The sequence below is a fragment of the Tachysurus vachellii genome, chromosome 17, assembly GCF_030014155.1.
Source record: "Tachysurus vachellii isolate PV-2020 chromosome 17, HZAU_Pvac_v1, whole genome shotgun sequence".
NCBI lineage: Eukaryota > Metazoa > Chordata > Actinopteri > Siluriformes > Bagridae > Tachysurus > Tachysurus vachellii.
Genome location: NC_083476.1, coordinates 12,107,481 through 12,124,419, shown reverse-complemented (window position 1 = coordinate 12,124,419; position 16,939 = coordinate 12,107,481). Strand labels below are relative to the sequence as shown.

Here is a 16,939-nt window from a genome sequence, read left to right as displayed (position 1 = left end):
TTTCCCTCTAAATGCGTACATATTATCCCACCTTATAATGTCTGCTGATATTCTAATTAATTATATCTATGTATTTTTAAGTATCTATCTATCTATCTATCTATCTATCTATCTATCTATCTATCTATCTATCTATCTATCTATCTATCTATCTATCTATCTCATAAACCAATCATACCTACTATAACCACCTGCCTAACTTTGAGCTTTGACCCTCCAAACCATGGTCTTCTCAAAACCTCTGAAGGTGGGCTGTGGTCTCTGGCAGCAAGACAGCAGATCCTTTAAGTTCAGCAAGTTGTGAGGTGACGTCTCCATGGATCTGACTTGTTTGCCCAGCAAAGATGCTGGCCTGGAAAATTTAAAGGCCAACACACACTCCCAGCTATCTGCACAATGTACAGTAAAAGAAAACGATTTGCTCATGCCCCTATCCGCGATTCACCAGTTGTCTTTCTTTGGACCACTTTTGGTTGATACTAGCCACTGTATACCAGGAACATGACACAAGTCCAACTCTCCAAAAGAGTAGGACTTGTGTCATGTTTATAAATCGCCAGTTTACAAGCCTAACACAGCAAACATTACATCTTGAATGAGTGGGATGAGTTATGCCTATGTTCTATGTCTTCTTACTTTTAGATACTTTGGCATATACCTTATTATGTCTGACATCTAAAGATATAATCTGAATAATCTGCTTTTAGAGGTTGTGATTTCTGTGTAGTGTTACAATGCTGTGATAGGAGTTTTCACTCAGCTGAGATTGAAGGGCGTGTTGTGTGTCATCCAGACAGGGACTAACTTGTTTGATTTAAGAACGTGCCAGTTTCACATCTTCTCAGTCTCATGGGAACGAACTTGTGGCCTGCTGGTTAAGCTATACAAACACACTCTAAGCAGGCAGCTCAAGGCAACACAGCTCCGCTCCATCTCTCAGCTTCATTAATGGGCGCCATGTGGCTGCAAACTTTCATACATTCATCCTCAATACTACAGTGTCTGATCTATAGGGAAATCAATGCATTTATTGTATTTATTTATCAATATAAGAGTAAATTGCATTATTGATATCACGATGCAGGAAAATAAGAATGTACTAATTATGGTAAGGTAATTAGGCCTATGCTTGGTCCTCTTGACATTTCTACACATAGAACGTATTTCAGGACTTGACGTTTCTTTATTACAAGGTGGCCTTGCTGTTCAAGTCCCTGTGAATGAGTTATTATAGAAATGATAAAGAGATGAACATGTGCAGTCATACAGTATACAACTGTGATTTTTTTGCTGCATTATTGTCATAGCTGTGATAGAAAAAATTAATGTTATATACATATATAAAAGAAGCTCCAAAATTTTAAATCAGTTAATCTCTATAAGGAAATTGTCATAATACCAAGTTAAGTTATTAGCAAACAGTTCTGTAGCATTTAGAAATAAGTGTATTTTTTAATGTATTTTTTTTTTTTTTTTTTAACAAAAAATTACATGTATATTGAAATTCTCTTAGTCAGGATTTTTTTTTTGTGATAGAAATTGACTGAGATTAATATGCACCACGTTGGGGCTGTTATTAATAGCCCAGTAGTGGGTGTGGTGTCCCAACCAGTTCAGCAGCCCCGCCCCCTTCATGTGAGGAAACCCAACCTGTGTGCGCGTGCACGCCGCTCTCTTCAGTAGGTCAGCTAATTCGGCTAAGTCATTTACCTCAGGAAAGTCAAGCCAAGTTCATCGAGCTGAAAATGTAGAATACAACTTATCTAACTGTAATTTCAGGTTATATCTAAATATATGCAGGTACTGTGGGGCTGGGAGGATACGAATTTAGAAACCAAGTGACTCACTAGTGTTCTGTTTATTGAGAGAGGAAGGAAGGAAGATTAGTGACCTGAAAATGAACTGTTGATTTAAGAGTCGTGACAAATGACAGATGGAGAAGACACATAAACTGCTGCTGGGGATTTTTACAGGTGAGAAAACATTCAACTTTCTCAAAATAGTAATGAATTAATTTAGATTATGCCCTTAATCGTCGGTAAATATACAAATCACGCTTTTTTGTGACCTTTATTACGCTTAAATATGTCTTAAAAAATAACAATCTAATAAACTGAAAGAAAAGCTTGGGATTTGTTTAAGCAAAGGTTTAACACAGTAAAAGGGAGTGAAATGAAATCAAGCGAGTCTCAGCACCATATATTTTAACGATATATCACAGTATCGTCTATCGTCAATCAAGTCTGGATTCTGATTGGTCAAGAAGGTGTCGATTCATTTTCTCACAGCAGCTCTGACAATAAGTCATGGGGATTTAACTACAATAGAGAGAGGCAGAGTGACCTTTCTGTGTTTTGTTCTTAATACAATGTTTAACTGAGATTCCTTTGGCATGAACAAGGTCGGTCAAACCCCAGGATAATGTATAAAGGCACAAAGAAGGTTTTTTGTAGCCTGCACAAACACTTTCCCTGCTATTAGGAAGTCTGTGCTGTTTCCTGCGCATGAACGAGAGCAGTAAGGAGTGGTGCAGTGTACAATGTGTGTACCAAAATGCTAGCTGATAAGCCAAGCCAGACTTTTCTCAAAATGGTAAAACTCTTATTTTATACTTATTTTGCATTTGCACAATTTTTGTTGCAGTACTCCAAAGAGTTACCGTAGTTGTGCATGAAACAGGTTTAAGGTAATCCGGCATGTTGAGATGCTTTTGTATCCACCATGGATGTGTATAATGGGTGAATGAGTTAATGTGGCCTTTCTCTCAACTTAAAATGGTCTGGTCATTCGCCTCATATCTCTCAACAAGATTTTCTCCCTGCAGAACAGCCTGACTAAAAACAGATCAGTCTAAAGGTTACAGATTATTGGGTGAAACTCCAACGAGCTGGACGGTTTCTGATTTTGTCCAATATGGTAAAAACCACCATGCAACAGTTAGTCACAGAGATCAGACCTTTCCCAATTCTGATGCTTGATATAAACAGACCTAGATCTGCGTGATTGAATATATTGTGCTGCTGCCACGATATTGGCTGGATGGATAACTGCATGAATGAGCAGGTGTACATGCGTTCCTATTAAAGTGGCCAGTCAGTGTATATTATGCTATGCAGTTCTTTATTACTATACATAATATTATCAAAAAGTTTTTCTATACTCAGAATAATTTGTTTGCGACATCAACACAAAACCTGACACTCATACAGCACAGATGTTATAGTATATATTATAACTAATATTCTTACAAAGAGCTGATTCATTTACATTAATTTGTTCCTAAAGAGAAATCACTTGAATGAAAAAAGTCTTCATCTGAAAATCACCTGATAGGAATAATATTTTTTTTACATTTTAAGCAATGTTCTGGTGGTTGGTACAAAGAATTTGGTCTCCCTTGGTTAGATTACATTAAAACATGCTTAGGGTGTAAGGCTTTAACATAGAGAAAAAAAATACTAAAATGTTTATAGCTGCTACATTGAAAGTGATAACAAGAAATCAGTTGTTTTGAATATGCAACTCTAAACTGATTAAAACAAGGTATGACAGGCACTTCTATGATAGATAAAAATAAACAGTGGAAAAGTGCAAGTTGTATGTGAGATATAAAACACCAAAGGACATTTATATATATTTACTGTTATAGGAAGATTCTCAGCTCCAGGGTGGTAACTGTTCTACTCTTTATTTAATCATTATGTGATACTTGATTTTAAAAAGTGGAAAAGCTATACCACACGCATAGAAAATATAATTAACCTCGATTTACAAATGACTTATAGAGAAAAAACTGATTTCTTTCATGTTAATGGATTTGTCTGTACATGTGCATGCTCTTTAACCTGTCCACAGGCCCCAAGTCTGCATCATTTATCTTGGATTTTTAGATATTGATCTATAGGATATAGGATCTATATGGATTGTTGCTCAGATTGGGTGGCACCTGTGATTTGTGTGTTTTCTTTTTTTTTTTTTGCACGTAGTTGCCCTATGCAAATATTCACAGGCTGAATGGAACACAACGAGGGACACAGCGAATAAGACTGTGTCCTGCGGTCCCCATGACAACAGCAGCAACTGCACAGGTAAATATCCTGCTCTCGTTCCTCCCTGTTCATTTGCAATCATCTGATCCAGATCAGGAGCTTTTATTCAGTGTTATACCTTGGAATTTTCAAGGATTCCCTTTATTACTCATCATCTGACAGCAAAGCACTAAATATGTGAATATTATATAATAATGCCTCAACAAATCCTTTAGCTTCATATGTTTGTCCCCGTTATTAGGGCTACATCATACCAGTTTTTCCTAGTGTCATAGTGAAATGAAAAACCTAAGCAATCAGAGACATTACAGAACATTACCCAGCTCAATTTGTGTTGATTGTTGCTGTATGTTGCTAGCAAAGAGTTGTTTTCATGCAGAGTTTTATATTACGCTTGTAATAAAAGCGTTTAATGACCACGCTCACTGATACTGCTCTACGTGCTCAGGTCGGCCGCTCGCCATTAGTGTAAACTTTTAGCCTTTTAACTGATGGCAGTGCTGGTACCGATTCATGTGTTTGTGTGTCTGTTGTGTGTTTCATTTTCTTATTATGTGCATTTAAACTTAATATGTTTCACAGTGTATTGAGGCATTTTATTCTGTAACTCTGTGTGGTCTGAATGCTTGCCCTGTTATGTCCCTGTCACAGTCTACAAGCAAAAAAAAAAAAGAGTTTTAAAATGACCCAAATACCCACTTGTAGTGAGAGAGATCATAAATGAATTAGCAAGTCTTTAATATTCATGTAAAATATATTAAAATTCAATTCCTACTAAACAAACAGTGACTGAGTTTATGAAATGTAGCAGTATAGTGAGTTGCATGTGTAGTCTGCTCAAAAACATTTCACACACAGTGAGCTTAAGGCAGTAATATGATTAAAGTTTTATACTAAATATTTGTTATTTATGTAAGGATTTTGATGTTTGCAATGCATAAGGTTGTAAATCACTGACAAACATTATCTAGGAAAAGGGGAGCTAGCAAAATAGTGCTCTGGCACCATAATGTAAGAATTATAATAAAAATATTATATTGTTGCTATTATACATGTTCATGTGTAATGTTAAACATGCAGTGAGTGATTTCTTTAAAACCAGATATTAAAGAGAATTAGGACTGATCAGCATGAAGCTGCATATATATTTTTATGAACAAGTTGCCAGATATGTCATACCTGAGGTAAGACTGAAAAAAAAAATGAGTCACCTGTCAGGGATAATTGCAGAACAAAACTTAAAAGCATGCGTATAATAGCTAGTCAGTTTACAATGAGTTAGCCTATCGTATTGCGATCATATAATCTGTAGTAATCAGATACTACGCCATTCAACCTGCAGCTGTTCAGTAGTAAAAGCTTCAGGTTTCATGTTTATTTTCCACATTAACCTCCAAACCACAAACCAGGCTCATATTTAACATCAGAGGTAAATGGGAGAATGATTATATCCGTTTTACTTCCAAAGCAGTGCCAGGAATTCTTTTATTATACTGTGACGCATTTAAATCCACTTTGGCGTCATCACGCAATTGTTTCTTCTCTACAGATTTGAAGGATATCCACCAATGGAGTGGGCATTTCTCCAAATGTCCTGACGATTACCTACATTATTGTATCCATGGGATGTGCCGTTTTGTGCAGGAGCAGAACACGCCGACCTGCAGGTGAGACTGACTCTTAGAATGAGTTTTATACCTGAAACTGAAGTACACAAGCTGAGCAGTTTCTGTCGCTGTTTTGTCTCTCTTGCATTCTTTAAAGCGCTGATCTTTTTCTTGCTTATCATACAGATGTGAGAGTGGATACATTGGTGCCAGATGTGAATATCATGATCTTGGCTGGTTGGTTGGCGAACAGAGGGAAATAGTCATCATTAGCATCATATCTGGATTGGTCATTCTCCTTCTCATCATTGTCTTTATATGCATCTGTGCACAGTGAGTCCATACACAGCAGACTTTTATCTCCATTATCATTTTATCTGTCTAATTCCATGTTGCGTCTTGTTTACATCATGCCTCGTGTTATCAGACATCAGGTTCAGTTAAAACTATTGAAACTTGCATCCAAGATATGTAATGTTGATTAATTTCTGACATAACATATTTTATGTAAATATTTACATTTTTATGTACATATTTGTAAGGCTGTTCGTATTTTTTCTACATTCACATTCAGGAGAAAGCAGAAAAATAAAAACAGAATAGTGTCATGTAATATTTAATGTATATTTATGTATTATTAACTTTCAGGTAAAAGGTGTGGAGCTTAATATAATCCAATAAATGTGGCCAGTATTCATTATGGCTTCCTGTACTCAGAAAGTCCCAGTCAGGCCACATATTTGGGCTAAATCCAGCTCCAGACACCAATAACAAAGGCTGTAGAATGCTGTGTATCCGGCTCTGAGCTGATGGGAACCGGAACGTATGATAAATACGGCCAGGCTTAAGAATACATTAATTATCTTTTATATATTTCCAATTACACCAACTCTTAGCAATGAAACCTCGCATAAACATAAAATTTAGCACAATGATTGATCGATGTGTTAGGTTTCAAAGAACATCAAAATTAGCATTTAATCAGTGTTGTAATGTTACAGAGTACAAATACTTCGTTACTGTACTTAAGTAGAAATTTCACGTATCTGTACTTTACTTCGCTATTTAAATTTGTCAACTTTCACTTTTACTCCACTACATTTCCTAGATAAAATGTATACTTTTACTCCGTTATATTTCCACTAAGTATCTGCGTTACTCGTTACTACAAAATAAAATCAGAAGAAATGTGTGCGACTGCAATAAGGGAGGTTTGGCGAATCACTGCTCCTAGATTGCATTACGCTCCTCACGCTCTATGGAGAAGCACAGGGACGCACAGCGTGCACGCGCAGTCAGAGCTGGAGGCGTTTATCTATAACGTTAATTGGCGGAAAGCCGCGAAGACGGCAACCGAAAGCAGTTAAACTTCACTATTCTTATTACCAGAGTTGATGGCACAAACAAAATATTAATGCAAACAATCCATTCAATACTAAATAAAAATAACATTTATTGATTTGGTCTTTGTCTTGTGAATATTTTTTTATTAATGACTGCATTCATTGGACACACTGTTCGTAGAGAATGCACACATACATGAACTGAATTGATTCAAGACTGGCATCATTACATCATGCATAAAATTTTGGTGTACACATTTGCCATTTAATAATACCATAACTTTTGGCTTACTATGTAGTCATATAATATATAATATAAATCTCTTCTTGTTTTAAATTCTCACTGAGGGCTAAAACCCCCTAAAGATGAAATCCTAGAACCGCCCATGATCTTATGGCTACCGAAAATCACTGAAATTTAACTTTTTACTTTTACTTCAAATACTTAAGTACATTAAATATCAGAAAATTACTTTTGATACTTAAGTACAGTATATATCAGATACTTTAAGACTTTTACTTGAGTAATATTCTAAAAGGTAACTTTTACTTCTACCAAAGTCTTTTTCTAGTACGATACTTGTACTTTTACTCAAGTATTGCTTTCAAGTACTTTATACAACACTGCATTTAATAATTCTTACATTATTTACATATCATTTGAATATGACATGGTCTGGCCATTCTGTCTAATCCCAGAATAAAACGCATCTGTTTGCCATTGTTCACATTTTATTTACGTGAAACGGTTACATGCAATGATTGTGTACCTCATTTGCATGAAGCACTCTCTAATTAATTAGTATTAAAATAAGTTTACATAATATACATGATCCATTTCCATGAAACACGCTACCAATTTACTGTAATATGGATTTTATTTACATAAAAAACGGACCCTAGTTTGGCTCCATACACTAAATCCAGTAAAATATATCAATGGCATTTACATGTTTTTATACTTGCATATAATTTACTATTAGTGTAACAACAGGTAACGATTCTGCTGAATTTATAATACTGGCTTCACGGGTCACAATTCAGTTTGGCTTTGATAGAGAAAAATGATGTCTGTAAAGACTCCTTTTTATTTCTATATAAATAACAGTGTGTGTTTGCTACAAATAGGTTTCATATTGTAAACATGCTGTTAGGGCAAGTGTGCTCTGTATATTTTATTGGTAGTGCAAAACAAACACTGCAAACACATTGGGAAACAAACACTGCATACATACTAGAAAGCTGATGTACTCAATATGAATTGCACATTCATGCACGATGCACTTCATTACATTTCTGCACAGTTACACCCCTAACTTAAATTCCTGTCACTTACATAAACCACACGCTAATGCATACTATTGAGCTATAACATGTCTTAATGTATCTGTGTATCATTGAGATTTTTATATATTTTATATATATATATATATATATATATATATATATATATATATATATATATATATATCTGTGTATGTATATAAGACTGCACTACGTTAAACATAATTCCAGTGCCTTCTTTTCTCAGCAGAAAGTTGTATCGGAAAAAGAGGAGAAAACAGCAGAAAAGGGATGAAGTGGAGAGGCTGAACACACTAAACACGAATGAAGCTTCACCTGCAACCGGAGACGTGTCTGACACAAACACAGTATGAGGTGAGAATTTATTCCTCGATTGCGTATTGCTCTTTCATTGTTGTTCACCGTCTTCAGGTCACATGATACAGAAATATGTATAGGTATAAGGTTGATTGAGGGTTTTTTTAATAATTTTTTTATTATTATTGTAATTCAGTGCCTGAATAGATGATACAAAATGCTATTACTACCTGTTGGGCTGGAATGTTCATGTGAGTAGTTTTAAATTTTACATTGAAAAGGTCTCATGTACACAGAGGCATTTGTGTAAATGTTGCTTGTGCGGTCAGAGAAAATGTTCTGAAATGCTGTGCATGTGGACAGATTTATAAAACTACCGTGTTTGAAATCAGGTAGGAATATATTTTGGTGTAAGCATACATGTGTCCCAAAACACCTGTATGTGTGAATGGGGTCAGACAGTAGTCCCAAATCCCTTCCAAATATCAGCTGTCACATTTATTCAAATACACACAACAAACAGTAAAACTGTCAACTGGTTTCTTATTGAAAGGCTGCTTTACTTCTTCAAAATATAGCTCAGTGAGCACTATTCATTGCGACTGGAGCTATGTAAAATGTCAATGGCCTGTTAATACTATTGAGTTGGAAATGTGATCTCTGTATATTGTTTACACCTCTTTGTGATGCTGATAGGACATATTTCTAGTTTTTCTGAGACTATCAAAATATATAAATGTTCTAATCCCTAAAAGCCTGCAAAATGAAGTGCACCAACAGCGATGTCTGATCATATTAAGTAATCTGCAGCTCTGCTGTAAGATTTAAATTGTATTTGATTCTGATTTTGAAATTGATGCTGGGGCTTTAAAAATCCTGTCCTGTCCACAAGGCATGAATTGCCAGCCTTGTAAGCACAGTTAAAACCCATCTATTAAGATGAAATGGAAGGCAGTAGTGAGCGTGTTTCCATACCGTAGATGGACAGTGAATGTGATTCTCACTGAGCCACTTTAACAACAAGAAGGCACCGTTTCTGGCTCTAAAAGGAAACCATGTACATAACGGCTACAACTCTACAGTACCTTAACTGTAGTGGGCATTATTATTATTGTGCACAAGATAATATTCTACTAAAATTTCACAGGAACCGTTGGGTCTGTTCTCTCTCTTTTGGATTGTGTTGGTGTTATTTATTTAGATTTAGTTTACTTACCATTTTTACAGTAGGAATACTAATAGCAGGTATACCTGACTTAAATGGCTGATTGATAAATACAAACCATTCAGGGTTTCTTAACAGTGGTTTAAGCTTTGTCACTTTATTTAGAAATTCTAAGAGTAGGAGCTTTTTTACTGTCTGCATGCTTTTCACCATTTAGCATTAGGCAAACACCAAGTAGCAGGAGGTGAAACTGCACATTCCTGTGGCCAGTTCCAGGAAAATGAAAGTATGCTTTGATGAAGCTGATAGCCTTTAAAAATCTTCTAGGAGTTACACAATTCCCAGTGCCCATCGAAAGGACGAGCAGGTTTTGGTCATCTGTGTTCATGTGAAAATTTAAACTCCACTGTCGCTGTTGTTGGAGGCTGTCAGACATTTCTGTTTCAGAAAAGTGACTAAATTGTTTTCTAAATAGCTTCATTTCTCACCTTCTGAATGCTATGAAAGAAGGCCAGTCAGGAATCCTATTAAAATGTGATTCAGGAATCACAGATGGATTGTCTGTCCTGATGGCTCTTTAATTAGTTAAAGCTAACTCATGTCAGAGTGTGAAGTCGTGCAAAAACAGGGTTAGTGTGATGCAGCCTGATGTATAAACAGAAGTGGATTGTTCTCTTAACAGAACAAGTCTGAGATGTGTTATTCTGCTTATACCATGGTGATTTGCTACTTACTGTACCTTAAATATTTTAAATAGGTGATGTTTTCTATAACTGTTTATTGTTAGATTTAATGTTTTGGAACATCCATGAGAAATTTACTATGTGTTATTGCTTGCGTTACAGCTGCGACAAACAGTTGATGCCTCACCAGCCTCTTTCTTAAAATTCTTAACACACAAACAGACAAAAGAAATCTGTTATCAACAAACTGTGAAGAGTCTGTCCTGAAGAGTCTGATGATCTGGGAAGCTAACGGCTACATAACACAAACACCTGAGTCTCCTTCCATTACTGTTAAATAAACATTTATAAACAGAAACCTTCACCACCTCAGCAATTGATTTTTATTCAACGCGTCTCCAACGCAAAGTCTCTGTGAACAAGCAGTTAGTATAAAAATTGTAACATTACAACAGACCTGTTTGTTACGGCTGGATGTACCGCGATCAGAACTGTGGGGTATTTAAAGTTATAAAATCTATTATTAAAGACACCATCTATAATAGGGTGTGACTGGATGATTTCACACAAAGGCCACACAAATCCCTTACCCTAAATTTAATAAAGATTGTTATTAAGCAACCCAAATCACTCAAATCACAGAGGCATGCAAAACTGAAACTGTTATCTGTCTCCTTCACACAGAATGCTATCTCACATATCAGGAAAAAGCATGAGCTCTGAATGAGGCAAAACATGAGGCAAGTAGAACATGGCAGAGCTGCATCCATGGCTGAAATATCCACCACCAAGTCTAGTCCTTACTTATTTGTGTCCCTAAAATAACATTGACCAAGTTTGATACCAAAATACCAAAAGTTTGATTTCATATCAAGGGTATGTCTGTACAAATCCTATATTTACACTCTAATTTTTGAAGTATTTCACCAGCAAGAATGTCCTACCAGTGGCAAAACTCTAGCCAGAAACCGGACCTTGAGCTTCTGATAATGAATGTGTAAATGCAAACTCTGTATGAGGAACAGAGCTGAGGAGGGAGTTGTTGAAGATTTGTAGATATAAACAACAGATGAACTGATTAGATTTTGGAGTTAATCCAGGGTCATATTTCTGGTGTCTTTTTTTTTCTTTTCCTCATTTTAGTAGTTTCTTTTTTAATGCTCAAAAAATAAGGGAACACAATCATCTTCAGGGACATCAATCTGTGGAGTTAGGAAGCAGAAGTGATTGGGAATCATTTTCAACTGCTTTGGTGCAAACAGGTGAACCTGAGAGGCAACAGCAGGCAACATGTTTTGTGTGTGGTGACCATAAATAATTGCTCTCTCTTTATTTCCTCCTGAACAATTTGCTTCTAGTTTTGTTTTCTTAAGGTCCTTGTCAGCATAAGGCAATATAATTGCCATTTGCAAGAGAACACCAGAAATGGCAGGTCCTCCAGTGGCTCCCTGTTATCTTCACAAATGAGAGCAGGTTCACACTGAGCTCGTATGATGCCGTGGGGAATCATCCAGCATGAGCAGTTTGGTGGGGGGTCAGTGATGGTAAGGGGAGGAATATTTTTGAAGGAACCACAGACTTGGGTACATGGATGACACCCGCAGAACCATTGTCAGACTTTACTCTGGTGCAGTGGTCAGTGGGTCCTGTGACCCTTTTTATTTAAAAGGGTCTTTTTGTTTCCCCTATTTAAAAAAAAAACAACAACAAAAAGAACACTTGAGGCAAAAAAATTTCACCTGGCTATTCTACTTTTGCAATGTACGACTAGTATAGAAACTGATGTATTTTTCTCAAAGTAAGCAATTTGCTCAAGGTGTGTGCTTTTGTACATGATTATTTTCCTATAACAGCACGTCTCAACATCGTTAAAGAATGAGGTCACGATGTTTATCTATTTAAGATGAAGTTCCACATCAACTACTCTTTTCTCTCTGGTGAAGGTGATAAAAACAAAATAAAACCATAGCCTGTCAGTTTGAAACTGGTCTCCATTGTCCTGATGTTCCAGCTTTTGCATCTATTATTATTATTGTTATTGTGTGGAACATTTGGCATGGCAAGTCTGTGATGAGCTGTTACTAGATATTACAGAAAAAATAATGTATTAGACAAACACATTAATATAAACCTGTAGTTTTTTCCGAACTGCTCAACCTGATAATTCGGAAGCACTGACAAATTATTGTACCACGGTACTGCTATAAAAGAAGGTGTGGACTACTTTTCTGTAACATCATGACCCATTGTTTACTATTCAATGCTTAATAATCAAAAACGCACAGTCATGTTGTAACATGCAATGAGCATTTCCGTCACTGTAATAATGTAATCCTCTGTGTGCCCTTTTGTAGAGCTGTAAAACCAGTCTACAAGGAGTTCTCCTGCTGGACAGGAAGACACCCTGCATGATTAACGAACCTGAAGTCCTTGAAACGGACCCAAGGGATGCGGCATGTGATCCAACTTTCCAGTCTCTATTATAGTTCAGCTACAATTGCGACTAGACTATGTGCTAGGTATGCTTTTTTTTTTCTCCAGGCTGCAACACCAGCAGCAGTGTGTTTTGGATGTTATGGGCATAGGATCAAGAATTTCTGGCCAGATTTACAGATCACGGTCAGCTGTAGAAGGGATATGTTCTTCTCTAATGCCCCAAATGACAAATTATTAGATGGTTATATTAGAGAAGCGGACACTTTTGTATGAAAATGTTTAATGCTGTGCATAAAAAAAAGGTGTCTATTCAAGTCAGAAAAAAAAAAACCTTTGTGCAAAAAGCGTATGTAACATTTCTCATTGTGATTATGATGCAACAAATACAAGAATATTAAGCCGATTTCAAAAGACTTTTACTCCTTTAAGTCAAGTAAAACATGTAACTGTCTTCTATTTGGCTAATTGGCTATTTACCTGCAAATTGTTCTATCAACAGAGCGAACAATAAAGGCTTAATCATCTTGTATTTATTTTATCATCACAATAAGAAAGATCAAATAAATGGCTGATGTTGATATTGTTTTGAGATTTTTGTTATCTCAAAACTGTGCAGTGAGACTACAGACATCATTCAGGCAGTTACCTCGAGAAAATAGTTACTGCAAAGTTTGATGTCAAAGAATTTAAACATTTCTATCAAATACACAGATCTATTTATTGTTTGAAGGATGTAAAAAAAAAAAAATTATATATAAAATATCTGTAGTGTTGTGTGCTGTTTTACTTGCTATGTAGATATAAAGTTCCAGTAAAGTTTATCTATCAAAAAAACAAAACAAACAAAAAAAAAAACCTGAAGCATTTCTTGTCATGTGTTGGCTTGTTTGCGTTAACATTACTTGTATTCTATTTACACCACCGAGTATCAGCAGTGAAAGCGATACGCTTTTGTTACAGAGAGAAAAGAAAAGAGCTTGAAGTTTGCAGATACCACACCCTAGCTTTGGTATGCAGTTTCCTTTTCACTAAAGTGTATTAACCAGTATTCTACCTGTTTTGCCTAATGTCTTGGTTGAAATTTACTTTTTTTTTTGCATGTTTGTGAAAAGTGCTGCAATTTCTGTTCACACGAAACAACACACAGCTTGTAGTTTACTGTCTGTATTTAAATCCACATGTTCTGGATCCTATGTGTATGGCTGTTGTAGGAATATAATCAACAATGGGGTGATGTGATGAAGTAGTTACTGTTGAGAGCAGAGTCACCCAGAAGTCATTTTATTTTATTTTTTTTACATTATACATTTACTAGACACAACACTTTTTTCATTCATTGCTACTTTTACTGTTGTGGCTTCCATTTCTCACTAAACACTGGTTCCCTCACCAAACTGGTTCCGTTTTTTTTTTCTTTTCTTGAAGTTATTAAGGCAGAAAAGGCAGCTTGCCATCCTGCCAAGAAACTACAGGGTTACATCCTGAGGAGTTGCCAGTGTCAGAAAACCTAAAGCTTTACCTCGGACTGTTATACAGTGCAAACATTGGAGACTTTTGCATAAATAGATGTCTCCTTACAGATAACATCATCATGTTAATGATTACAGGTGGTTTAATCTTTTTATGTAAAGCTTGTTCTTTAGAATTAATACCATAGACATACACTTCCTTTAGTGAGGCACTAATACCTTTATACTAATTGAATGGCTAGTCTAATTTGTCGATTTATAGATTTGTTTTAGATTGCTGTCATTCAGGTCATTAATATGGAGTGACAAAAAAATGAATTTCAGTTCGAACTAGAAATGTATAAGCGATGTAATGTGAGTTTGCTATATCACTCGTAACAATTGGTGTAAGGAACTTTTAAACTTGATGAAGCACACACCATTTGCTGAAAAAAATCCCTTCATATTTGTGTTTTTAAAAAAAAAAAAGCAAAAAGCACACCTCCTAAGTCCAGTATTTTCTTGAGTCAGTGTGCTAGTATAAAGTCATATTGATGTATTAGATAGTATTAAGCAAAACTTTTAGCCAGCAAGCAGAAACTGGAAGATTCCTCCAGATCCTTAATTTCTGATGTACCGTATGGAAACACTTCAGCTTCCCATTATCATGCTGACAGCCAGTGATTGATGGACTAAAACATTATACTGTGCTGAAGCTGCCAAATACAGCATGTGTACAATACACCAGCACTAATACCAAAGACGTATCTGATCTCACCCTTCTTTTCTGGAGGATTCAATTCAGGTTATACAAAATCACCCGGTAATTATGAACATCATAATGATTGATGGAGAACGCAGTATTTAAAACAAACATCTTGCATTACAGAGTGCTGTGTAACTCAGACACTTTAACTAAATCAGTTAATTAACGGCAGAAATATTGTTATTCATCATTAATGTTGTTATTATAATTAGGTTTCAGTAATTCTGACTGTATTATAATTAACATTTTAATTAATTAAGAAACCTAGGACACACAACCAGGCATTGTTATTATTATTATTATTATTATTATTCTATATTATAAACACTCTGCCATATTGTGTTATATTGAATATTGAATTTTTTTACTACCTAAACCAGTATGAAAGCTTTTGTAGCATCAATGCCCTAAAGTGGGCATGCGCAGCTGAGCTTGGATTGAATTTCTGTGCCTTGGGTCATGTTGCTAAGTGAGACAATGCAGTGAGATGACACTCCCAACGGTTTACTGCTTTGCTTTTTGTCCTTTGTGTCTATGGCACTATTAACCCAGATCGTAGCTGATAAAACACTTTGAAGTGCAGTGGGTTAGTGAGCAACACTTATTGCTCTAAAGTCTTTGAAGTGAGCAATTTCTCACACCGAGTCTGGCTGTAAATAGCTCGGCAAACACAGGAGTGCTTTATAAGTGCTGTGTGTGTGGCTGTGTGTCAGTGTACCTCCATACAAATGATTCAAACAGGACTAGAGGTCTAACATCCACAATGACTTCAGGTGCTTCAGTAAAAAGTCCAACAGTTGGTCAGAAGATACTGATATAACGTCTATAACAACAACTCTGACAGTCTCTAGTGTCAGCATTAGTTAACTGAGGTAAATCTGTAACTTTCTGACATGGGAAAGTTTTCAGGACAGAGTCCTTAATGTTTGCCAGTTTCTTGGTAATATATTTAATACATAATACCTGGTAATACATTAAAAGTAACTACAAATGGATAAAAACAATGAATAATAAAATGTAAGAAGGTATTTTTGGAAAATTGCTGTGGTATGAAAGAACTAAAATTTGAAAGATGTCAATGTTCAACTTCAGGGTCTTTACACTAAAGCTGCATTCAGTTTACCTCATATTTGGAGAGATGGAGCATGGGCCGGTGTTATTTTTGACCTTTGTGCATTCACGGAAGATGCTATTATAGCATTATGAAACCTCCATGCGCTTCCATGTACATACAGTTGTGCTTGAAATTTCTTCATTGAAATGAACCAAAACATCATCAGATTTTCACATAAATAATAAAAATAGACAAAGTGAACAGAATCTAACAAAGGAGGCAGAAATGAAATATACCTGGGAATTTATTTAACCAGGAATACGGTCCTTTATTACATATATGTGAAAATTATGGGTAACTCTAGGATTAGCAGTTAATTTGAAGGTCAAATTAGAGGCCAATCAGTTTTCAATCAAGTGTCAGTGAAGGTCCTGTTTTATTTTAAAAAAAAAAGGGATCTATCAAAGCCTGATCTTCACAACACGGGTTTGTGTCATGTCATTAACAAGGAGATTTCTGAGGACCTCAAAAAAAAAAAAACAAGAGTTGTTGCTCATTAGGCAGGAAAAGGTTAGAAAACCATCTCTAAAGAGTTGGGTCATATTTATTCACAAACCCTTAAGTACTACTATATATTTTCATTAAGTTGTGATTGTAAATTGTCATTAAATGTAAGTAATTTACATAATATATATTATATACAAGTGAGAGGGGCACCTCACACCTCCAGGGTTGGGGGTTCGATTCCCGCCTCCGCCTTGTGTGTGAGCAGTTTGCATGTTCTCC

At 35.8% G+C, this 16,939-nt stretch overlaps 1 protein-coding gene across 3 annotated transcripts; it reads left to right on the top strand.

The window, feature by feature from the left end:
- Nucleotides 1–1,622: 1,622 nt before the first annotated feature.
- btc (betacellulin, epidermal growth factor family member) lies at nucleotides 1,623–14,294 on the top strand. Of its 3 annotated transcripts, none has more exons than XM_060891298.1 (6): nucleotides 1,623–1,973; nucleotides 3,987–4,088; nucleotides 5,599–5,716; nucleotides 5,843–5,989; nucleotides 8,534–8,658; nucleotides 12,804–14,294. In XM_060891298.1, exons 1-5 carry the CDS (start codon nucleotides 1,934–1,936, stop codon nucleotides 8,655–8,657), a joined length of 531 nt encoding a protein of 176 aa, XP_060747281.1. In that variant the 5' UTR covers nucleotides 1,623–1,933; the 3' UTR covers nucleotide 8,658; nucleotides 12,804–14,294. The 3 variants fall into 3 exon arrangements, with proteins under 3 accessions (XP_060747281.1, XP_060747279.1, XP_060747280.1); XM_060891296.1 differs by having other exon boundaries at nucleotides 8,531–8,658; nucleotides 12,804–14,292; XM_060891297.1 differs by lacking the exon at nucleotides 12,804–14,294 and adding an exon at nucleotides 10,612–11,761 and having other exon boundaries at nucleotides 8,531–8,658.
- Nucleotides 14,295–16,939: the final 2,645 nt, after the last annotated feature.